Here is a 10160-nt window from a genome sequence, read left to right as displayed (position 1 = left end):
TCAAATGCTTCCCAGACCGATGAGGCACGACGGTTGCGAACCAGACCCATGCGAGGAGCCGTGAGCTAGATAGGAGACACGGCTACAGGAACTCCACAGTCCTCATCCCCGGGAGACCTCGTCCCCCGCAGTATCAGCGAAAGGTAGGACGGTTTTCCGGGGCTCCAAACACACCAGGACGCTTTCATTGCTATCCGGTAATATGAACAATGCGGAATTGAAACACTCGTTTCCTCAGCCAAAAGATGTAGACGGACAAACTCAAACTGCGAGTTCTCGACCATCGAGATATCCGAGATCTGCGACATTACCCTCTGTTGATCGCAGTGATGGTATAAAACCCGCGAATGCACGCTGCGCCGCCCCTGCCACAGCAGAACAAAAAGCCCAGTGGCGCCGCACTTTGCCACCAATCGCTCAAGACGTGACCGCAGAGGTACTTATGAAAACAGGTCGACAAATGGCCTCGGATTTCAGAGAGGGCCTGTGGACGTTCATTGAAGACATCAGACAGGCTACAGTTGGAGAGGAGGGAATCAACGGCACGGAGTCCCGGTCTACCGCACACGCCGTGCAGTCTGGCCAGCGGGGAACTTCAAAGAGGGATGACGGATCGGTAGCCTTGACAAGGACGGGAAGATCCACAACCCCGCGGGGCAGAGTGACAAATGCAAATTCAACATCCGGTAATGATTCAACGTCAAAAGCTCAAGAGATATCATTTTGGAGTGAATTCGGCATTGATACTCCTGACCAGAGGACAACAAAGTCCCCCCAAGACGCCGAAAACCCCAGCTGCCCCAGCAGAGGCAAACAACAGCCCCAGCAGGGGCAAGATCCAGAAGACTCGAACCTTCTGGACGCAGATGAGAATTGGGATATGTGGGATACCCCCAGCCAATCGAAGGCTTCGCACACCCCGTCTTCCAGCAGCTCAACGTTCCATTCTAACCGAGACCACTCTCCATCCACCGATGCCAGCAGTCCGAGCACTAGCTCAAGGTCAGTCAATTAAAACCTCGAGTCCTGTCTAACTACGTGGAGATTTTGCTTTCCACCCCTTCCTTGTTTGATAGCAAATCTAACAATCTAATAGTTTCACGAACCACACATCGCCGACCACTAAGGACGAGCAAAGCGCAGACTCCAACAAGACTAGATCAGACAGCATCCCGTGGCCCGCGCTCAGCAAATTGCACCCGTCCAAGCTTACGCGGACGGCATCCCACCTAATGGCGGAGTGGGAGCGAAGCCTCACTCCCCCAGAAGAGCGACAACAACAACAACAAGCAACTGAAACCAACGGGGTTAGCATCAGGGGCGCGAAGGAAGACTAATGGTTAATGGTTAACGTGTCTCTTATGTCTATTTGACTTTTTTTTGGTTCTTTTTTCATTGTTTGCTCTTTCCTATGTCACCCCTTTAATGAAATAACCTGCCCATATTCCGCCGCGGTTTACACCTTGTACAGAACTTGTATATAAAAAAAAAGACTCCACGCGCACGAACCACAAACCCAAGCCATCCGATGTTACTTGTTAACCTTCTTTCTATGAATATTTTTATAAACTACCCACGAGGCCCTTTACTTTACACGAATCAGGCAACACAATGAAGGAAATGGAGAAAAGAAGGAGGGAGATGCCTAATTTTCTCTGTCCATGTAGATATATACACGGGTCGCCTTCTATATAACGTGGTCCATTCATTTATTTTCTATCTGTGATATCTTCTTACTTATTTTCTACTTTCTACTTTCTACTTTCACCATTACTTTCCCCAAAAGTTTCCCAGTTTCATCTTCGATTCCCTCCCACCCTTACTTCCTTGATTTCGGTGGCGCGTTGAGCTTTGCCTAGATTCTATGTGTATATTGTATATTGGTTCAGGTACAGTGAGCTTGATGTTGGACAAAGTTGGTACATGAGTTTGGGGAGGTTCTATTTGTTTCCCTTCTGTATATATATTTATGGGAAGTATTTTACCCGGAGCTTTAATTTAATGATGATGATAGATTGTCACTTTCTTGCCCTATCCTATGCTGCCGTAAATAACACGTGACATTTCGTCATATGCCCGTCCACTCCGCCGTAATCCCCGAAGGCTTGGCATCAATACTTTTTATTTTTTTCCGCGGCGGCTCGACCAAGCAACCTGGACGAGCAGCTCGAGGTAAATATTACTTACTATTCTTACCTGCGCCTGGGTCTGGATAACGGAGAGAAGGCAATTATACAGCCAGCTGTATATCTCTCTCTTGTAATCTTTCTCTACTCTCCTAATCTATCTGCCTATCTTATAATATCCTATCCCTCGTTACTCACATACCATACAGAATCGAAAAAAAAAAAAAAAAAAACCAAAAAACCAAAACCCGGACAACCATTCTCAAAGTACCCGGCAAAGATAGGATACCGGATACCCCAGCGAAAACGGCCGGAGGATAGGATCTGCTAAACACCCCAGTCCGATCGGGGGTAGCAAACACAAAATACAATATACATAATCATAATCACAATCACGCACGATGAGTTTCCCAGGCTTCGGCGGGGGTAGCTCCGCGGCCGCGTCGACGGTGGCGGCGGGAATGGGGATTGGAGGAGCCAGTACGGCGGGGATGAGTGGCCAGGAAGCCGCGATGGTGAAGACGGTGAGTGTGATCTTGCCCTTTTCTTTTCTTCTTTCGTGATTTCGACATGGGATATCTTTATGTGGATAGATGTATATATATATGGAGGACCGCTAGCTAACTAAACTGATTATGATACGCAATAGATCCAAGCGGCAATGGAATCCTGCCCCGTCAAATCCGTCATGGCGGGCGGCATGGGCTTCGCGCTCGGCGGTGCTTTTGGTTATTCATGAGCAGTGTACGTTATCCATAGTCATACCACACCACACCACATCATATTCCATCCTCCCTCCCCTCCCCCCCCCCCCCCCTATCCTTTCCATAATAAACAACACCCACTAACCAAAACCCCAGATGTCCTACGACACTCCCCTAACCCCGCAAGGCCGCGAACTCTCCACACTGCCCGTCCGCGAACAACTCCGGCGTGGCTTCAAAGACATGGGCAGCCGCTCCTACAGCTCCGCGAGAAACTTTGCCGTCGTCGGCGCCATCTTCAGCGGGACGGAGTGCTGCATTGAAGGGCTGCGAGCGAAGAACGATCTGGCGAACGGGGTTGCGGCGGGTTGTATTACCGGCGGGGTGCTGGGGGCGAAGGCGGGGCCGCAGGCGGCAATGCTGGGGTGTGCTGGGTTTGCAGCGTTTAGTGCGGCGATTGATGCGTGGATGAGGCAGCCGTCGGATTAGATTGGGGGAGGTTTCTCCTGATATGGTCCTTTCTTTTTTTACTGGCGTTGTGTTTTGGGGGGGTTATATACGTTAAGCTTTGCTTTCTTGCTTAATGTTTTATCTAGAGGGTTGTTTTGGGTGCATTTACGGGCGTTCCTTTTGATTTTTGATTTTTTTTTGATTTTTATTTTTTACCTCTTTTCTTCAATTCTTGGGATTATCGTCGCCTCGTTACTCTGAAAGATTGGGTAACTTGGAAGGGTTGGAGTGATTCTGATACCAACACTGTGGGATCGGCCGTCTCGTCTGGCGGAGATAAGAGAAGAATCCCGACTCATTTATGGATGGATATACGGAGAGATGGGGATGGAGGGTGCACGCTAGTTTGTATTTCTAGGAGAATGTGTGTATGAATGTATGTAACATGTACGATAGGAGAGTTGATGATTAGGAAATAAGAAAGGAGACAGAATAGTGTATATTTTTTCGTAGGCTGATTGACACATCCTGCCCAAGCAAAGCTGCAAGCTGCTTGTGGCTTTCAATATATATCCTAGTTCTGAATACAAAACGCCGAATTTCTCCCGCCCATCCAGCGTGTCGCATCAGACCATGATATGATGGATACAATCTGTCCTGGTGAGGGGAAAATAGGATCTGGCGTCCATAACCGCGAGCGGCGCCGGGGGAGAGAGATATAGAGACAGACATATGGACGGAAGAGACACACCCGCCATCGTCGCCGAAAAACACAACAGTCACCGTGCAATTACGAGAGAACCCCCCTTGCAGCCTGTATATTGTGTGCTTCAGCCTGGACATTGCGTGGTTGATCTGAAAGGAGTTATTATTACTCGGATAGATAAAGTTAGTATTTAACTGCCTTTCGGCCGAGCCCGAGCCCGAGCTTATTTTTGTGATTTTCCCCAAGTCAATCCTCCGCCTTTTGCCACCTGGTTGGGTGAGTTGGGATATCAACAACGTTTTATTTTTTATTTTGTTATCAAAGAAAGAAATTGTATTGGGGAAAGGGGAATATAGGAACAAAGAAAGGAAGAAAAAGATATTATTATTATTATTATTCGACGATGATATCTGTAAGTGTTTCCCTGCTGTGTACAACATATGTACTGCGAACGGCTGCAAAATCATCATTCTTCCATCTTCAGCCCTATCCTATCCTATCCTATCCTATCGGGCCCGGCATCGTCTAACTAACGCCCTTCTAGACGCGCAATCCGCTGCCCGAGAAGCCCCTGAACCGCGAAGCTCCCCTGCGTGAGCTGGTGTCTAGGTAAGGCCCCGTCCATTTATTTATCAGCATTGCCGTCGTCTCCTTCTTGGTGGTTCCCCTGCTAGCCCCGATTGCGTGCTTTGTGTGGCGCATCACCTCAACCCAAGCTGCGACAAACCTGCCTATCACCATACATCTACATACATCCACATAACCTCTTACATGCGACAATCCACCCAGCTAACATATATTGCACCACTCAGCTTCCTCACCCCGGCCCCAGATGCCTACAACCGCAACCACAGCGCCATCCCAGACCTCGACGCGGCCACCCATGTCGTCTCTGTCGGTGGGGACGTCGCCAACCCTCTCCGCCTATCCATAGACCAGCTGCGCCATGACTTCCCCCAGCATGAGGTGCTGGCGGCTCTGCAGTGCGCCGGGAACCGTCGCCATACCATGCGCACCAAGCTCAAGGAGGTGGTGGGGCTGGACTGGATGGATGGCGCCATTATGAACTGCGCCTGGAGGGGTCCTAGGTTGCGCGATGTGCTGCTCAAGGCTGGCGTGAAGGGATATACGACCAATAGTGATGATGTTGCTGAGAATACGAAGGGAATGACTAATGGCGCCGTTACCCGGCTTAAGGGGCTCAACGGCCATTTTTGTAGTCAGAAGCTGCCCGAGATGTATGTTTCCTTTACCTGCGATCAACTGCAGTGTGAGGATGACAGCTACTATGGCGCCAGCATTGAGCTATGGAGAGCCATGGCCTTGGATAGGGAGGTGATTCTAGCCCTGGAGGTAAGGAAATTCATTTCCACATATTATCATAACTAAAATTTTATAGACAAACTAACAATCCACAACTCCCAGATGAACGGCGAACCCCTTCAACCCGCCTACGGCTACCCCGTCCGCGTCGTTGCCCCCGGCGTCGCCGGCGCCCGCTGGGTAAAATGGCTCGACACCATCTCCGTCGGCCCCCACGAATCCCCCAACTTCTACCAGCAGCACGACTACAAGATCCTGCCCCCAGAAGCCACCACCTGGGAAATCGCCGAGTCCTACTGGCCCAAGGTGCCCGCCATGCAATGCATGCCCGTCAACTCCGTCGTCGCGGTCCCCGGTGACGACGAGACCGTCCGCCGCCCGCCCTCGGGCAAGCTAGAGGTGAAAGGCTTTGCTGTCCCGCACGGCGCTGAGGGCCCCGTGACGCGTGTTGAGGTTTCAGCCGACGGCGGGAAGACGTGGGTTGATGCTGAGCTAAATCATGGCGCGGAGAGTTTTAATAAGGGAGGAAGTAAGTGGGCGTGGGTGTTGTGGAGGGCGGAGGTGCCGGTGGAGAAGGGGCGGGATTTGACGATCTACAGTCGCGCGACGGATGCGGGTGGGAATACACAGCAGCAGACATCGCCGTGGAATTTGCGCGGGGTAGGATATTGTGGGTATGGGGCGTCGTGGAATGTCTCTGTGGTTTGAGCGTGTTCTGTTCCTTATCTTTTCTTTCTTTCTTTCTTTCTTTTCTTTCTCTCTTTCTTTCTTCTCTTTATGGTTGTTGCTTGGAGTTTGTCGGATGCCCCTTTGCGCGTGCTTCTGGGTTTTCTTATTGATTACCCTGCCTCTCCTGCTCCTGTCCTTCCTTGTTCTGTTCCGTTTGTGATGACCAATGACCCCAGCCCGTGCCGTGCCAACTTTTTGCGCTCCCTTTTAGCCTTTCACGTTCTTTTTCACCTCATATTTCTATTCTATATTTATGGCTGTTCAACTACCTCCTCACCCCAGACTTCTTGCCCACTCTCCACTCAGTGATGAAAAAAAAAATGAAAAAAAAAAAAAAAAAAAAAAAAAAAAAAAAAAAAAGTTGACTGAGCCGGCTCCCTATCAAACTACTCATGTCTCTCAGTCTTGTCCCTGTCCTAATCTTCCACTCCCCTGTCCCCATATCTTCCCTTGGCTTCTTAATACACACTCTTCCCGAAATATACAATGTCTGCCTCTCTCTCTGTCTGTTTACTTTCATAGAGAGAAAACCTGCTCCTTGTGAACGGCTATACCTCGTTACTTTACATGATAAAGACTAGATGAGCTAGCTTGCTTTGCTTTACTTCTAGACATTCATCAGCCTGTTGATTTGTTCAGGCTCTATTATTCAATTCCCTCTCCCGCAGCCAGCACACTCGTTCAAGTGGCATCGTACCATATATTCACATGCGAGTTTTTCGATTGATTCTTAATGTTGTTCCCCGTTTGCAGGGACTCGGAAATCCACGTCCTAGCTAAGTTGCCGTGGAAATCTAGGACCATTAACTTCATCTTAACTATTCAGGAATTACCAAGGTTCTCCCTCCCCATCACCTGGCACATTCCCTCGTCGCGAGGCAGTGGATACCAGTCATCTTGCAATCACTGAACCCTGCTGAACCCTCCTCGCTTCCGTGCCCCACCCATATCGATCATCAGGATGGAGATGCAGCTGTGAAGAGGGGGAAACGTCTCTTCAATTCAAATTCTGGCTGGCACTGGTACGTCATCCGGTGAGGTGACTGAGATGTCTGTATAGATTGAATGGGCTGGGATGGGCGTTCTTTTCCAACGAGCGAGATCGTAAGGGCGTTTTATATACGTTGAAATCGGCAACCTGCTTCTATGAGACCGGTTAAAAAATATGCGTTTACGTGATATCACTATGCGAGGGAAACTTGCTACCACCATCTACGTGTCAGAGACTAATCCGTCTATCCTTAGGTAGCCTTCCACCATATAACGGCGGATCTTAGAATGATCAAGCTTATTACCTCTGTTAGCACGATCTTCGCAGCGTAATTGCAGAATCTCGCAGCCTTCCCGGTAGGGTTCGGGCCATATCCAGTACTCTAACCAGTCATTTCGCCAACAGCTCGCCAGCTATCATGCCTTTCAAGCACCCATTCGCAGCGCTCCCCTTCGGCAAGTTAACATGTATCAGATCCTATTTGCAAACGACCTCCATGCCAGAGAGTTGCCTCGTGTCAACATTTATGAAACGATACGATGACATCGCGTGAACGTCTACAGCGTATCAACAATGTTCTTCGCACTGCCAATTTCAATATCGATCAGCAACTCGCCTTTAACAGTCTCACATGACTCACTGGTGGTGTCGGCTTTTATCGTGGGCCACCAGGAACTGGCACCACTTATTGGATTATTTTCCAGTTTCTTCTTCCGTTAATCGGTGCAAAGTAGTATCTCATACTTCGCAGAAGATAAATCTCCTGCACACTATTAAAACTGGTGACACTCCCATTATCCGCTATTTCTAAGAAGGGCTAGACACCTGGCTCGCCGACGTCTAGCCCCTCAAGAACCTGGAGACTGCGGGGTATTTTCAACGAGTTAGGGAAACCGGATCATCGGGGTATCACATAGATGTGTCTAGTTCTCGATTGGGGCCTGTATTTGGGTTGGGATTGGTTTCTTCTGAACCTGAATCTTCACCTTCTGATGCTTTTGCTGCTGCTGCTCCTCTTTCTGAGGGAGAAGCTTGTTCCCCACCAAAAACTTCCCTCACGAAAACCATCAAGTCCTCGTTACTGCTTCAGCGAATGGCCCTGTCAATGATGCTGCCATTCACTGTTACAATTCTACCGCTCTGTTCCAACGAGAGACTGTCATGGACTTTGTATACGCCAAGATCGTCACCGTTTACCATCACACCACTTACGCGAGACAAACCTACCATGCGTTCCACCACCTCTGTTCGAGAACCCAGACAACTATGGGCCGCTGATTTTGATCAAACGTGGGAAATGGAACAGCGTGCGGAGACGGGTATAATATCTATCGAAGATGGGACGGGTGTCTATCATGACTCAACTTTGTATATACTTGCGGTATTTAACTGTCTGGATACATATTATCTGCTGGAGCTCTCGCAAAGACCCCCTTGATATTCTTTGTTTTACCCAGCTTACTTTTAATTTTTGTCTTTTGACCACCCATAATCAACGGGGGAGGTATGCCTGCCTCGACTGCGTATAGAGGACTGGAGACTCCTGAAGACCTATACCAATCCCTCCGAGACGGTCTCTTCCCGAGGATTGGGTGGGCGAGGCTCAAGCAATCTTGCAGCCTTTCTAAAGAAGAACTAGAAGTATGGTTAGCTGGAAGCAAGATCACGCTAGGACCTTATCACCGAGTTAAGACTCAATTTTGTTAAACTTTTATATCCGTATCGATACCTAGACGGAGTCTCTCTTGATAACCTGCCATGCACGGATCTTATAGTTTATAAGGCCAATTTCCCACCAAGGGAAAACACCTACAAAAAGCGGCTATTAACAATCGTCCGTTTCACTGAAAAATACTCCTGCTATAGCCAAAGACCCCAAACTCCCACAATAATCCACACTTTTCGGGGGTTATGTGTATCCGGTTCCCCTAGCTTCTGAATCTCGACATTTTTGCGCGGGTTAGCCTATTTCTAAAGGGGGGGCTGTCTGAGTGATCCCATCCCGTCACTGTTCACTGTCACCATGTCTTCAGGTATCATTTCGGGGTGTCAGCCAGGTCCCTCAGAAGGCGGAGTGGACGTCTCACCACTCTAATGTCCTCTAGCCACTTCCCCTGATATTCTTTATTTTATCAGCGGGCCCGACTTCTTGACCCAGGTCATCAAATAATTGGTAGCATTAAGTCAACAGAATGGGCAGTGTCGTATGTACATGTACAGGCCATGATCATAGGCGGGGTGTCCCTGAGCGTCAATCATATATCCTTCCTTGGGTCCTGTGGAATGCACAGGCGACAACCTCCACCCAAATCAGCAACGAAATGATCTATAATAATGCAAGAGGATCCACCGCAGAGAACGCAGAGAACACGCGGAGCGAAGGTGGTCAACTGGGGCCTGACGCATAAGGACGTGACAACTGTAAAGAGGATATTTGGAGAGCTTTCAAAGTTGGCAGCATAATGATAAGATACACGACCCACGTCGGATGGCCTCCAAAAAACCGTCCGCCTCAACGACTTCTGGGTGCTCGTGGCTACGCAGCTGAAATTAGTAGTACAACGTTCGTTACCCCGAGAGGCCCCGCAACTTCAATAGTGCTTTCTCAACTGCTAACCGATGCCTTAGGGTTGAAATTGCCACCATACACGAGGGTAGAACACTGGACGAGCATGAGGATACCATCGATATGTTCAATTCCGACAAGGAGGGTTACAAAATTTCGATGTTCTCATTTCAGTGTCTGGATTTTATCACATCTCAGCAGTGACCGCCATCTCAGAGCTAGAAGAGAGTCTAGATCTACTCTTCATTGACGAGGTTGTTCACTGAACCAACTTTTACTCTGTCATTCATCTAGCTCAGCATTCTACACAGTGGTAGAAAAGACAGCCCTCAACATCAAACATGATAGTGCCTGAAATGATCCCATCAGCAACTTGAAAGAGTTCAGAACCCTCTATTTTACACTTATTAAAGTGACCAGCAATGTCTTAATGATATACTGTCATTACATAAGTTAAATATGTTGTGAGGTGTCTCCCTCCTAATGCAGCATCAGCTGATATAATATTATTGATATCTTCTCTCTTTTCACTTGGCTCCTTTATAAGAAGTTTTCGCTCGCATGG

General features: G+C 48.7%; 4 protein-coding genes across 4 annotated transcripts; all 4 read left to right on the top strand.

Annotated features, from left to right (window-relative positions):
- On the top strand, window positions 1-2046 carry BDCG_04556 (uncharacterized protein). Its single transcript, XM_045420212.1, has 2 exons — window positions 1-1002; window positions 1097-2046. Exons 1-2 carry the CDS (start codon window positions 203-205, stop codon window positions 1335-1337), a joined length of 1041 nt encoding a protein of 346 aa, XP_045276364.1. The 5' UTR covers window positions 1-202; the 3' UTR covers window positions 1338-2046.
- Window positions 2047-2527: 481 nt separating this feature from the next.
- On the top strand, window positions 2528-2865 carry BDCG_16956 (uncharacterized protein; the record flags this gene model as incomplete). The annotated part of the gene is made up of 2 exons (XM_045426136.1): window positions 2528-2650; window positions 2776-2865. The coding sequence occupies 2 exons, from the start codon at window positions 2528-2530 to the stop codon at window positions 2863-2865; spliced, it is 213 nt and encodes a 70-aa protein (XP_045280919.1).
- Window positions 2866-2986: 121 nt separating this feature from the next.
- BDCG_16955 (uncharacterized protein) lies at window positions 2987-3319 on the top strand (the record flags this gene model as incomplete). The annotated part of the gene is made up of 1 exon (XM_045426135.1): window positions 2987-3319. One exon carries the CDS (start codon window positions 2987-2989, stop codon window positions 3317-3319), a length of 333 nt encoding a protein of 110 aa, XP_045280918.1.
- A 925-nt stretch (window positions 3320-4244) lies between these two features.
- On the top strand, window positions 4245-10116 carry BDCG_04554 (sulfite oxidase). Its single transcript, XM_045420211.1, has 5 exons — window positions 4245-4398; window positions 4531-4595; window positions 4799-5339; window positions 5412-9592; window positions 9658-10116. Exons 1-4 carry the CDS (start codon window positions 4390-4392, stop codon window positions 6015-6017), a joined length of 1221 nt encoding a protein of 406 aa, XP_045276363.1. The 5' UTR covers window positions 4245-4389; the 3' UTR covers window positions 6018-9592; window positions 9658-10116.
- The last annotated feature ends 44 nt before the right edge of the window (window positions 10117-10160 follow it).

This window comes from Blastomyces dermatitidis (assembly GCF_000003525.1).
Source record: "Blastomyces dermatitidis ER-3 genomic scaffold supercont1.4, whole genome shotgun sequence".
NCBI lineage: Eukaryota > Fungi > Ascomycota > Eurotiomycetes > Onygenales > Ajellomycetaceae > Blastomyces > Blastomyces dermatitidis.
This window is presented reverse-complemented; position numbering and strand designations above follow the sequence as displayed.

Excerpts from the sequence above, each read along its gene's own strand:
- BDCG_04556 (XM_045420212.1), top strand. The coding sequence starts at position 203 with ATGAACAATGCGGAATTGAAACACTCGTTTCCTCAGCCAAAAGATGTA. Across the intron at positions 1,003-1,096 it reads AGTCCGAGCACTAGCTCAAG|TTTCACGAACCACACATCGC; the intron begins GTCAGTCAATTA and ends ACAATCTAATAG.
- BDCG_04554 (XM_045420211.1), top strand. Across the intron at positions 4,596-4,798 it reads CTGCGTGAGCTGGTGTCTAG|CTTCCTCACCCCGGCCCCAG; the intron begins GTAAGGCCCCGT and ends TGCACCACTCAG. Across the intron at positions 5,340-5,411 it reads AGGTGATTCTAGCCCTGGAG|ATGAACGGCGAACCCCTTCA; the intron begins GTAAGGAAATTC and ends CACAACTCCCAG.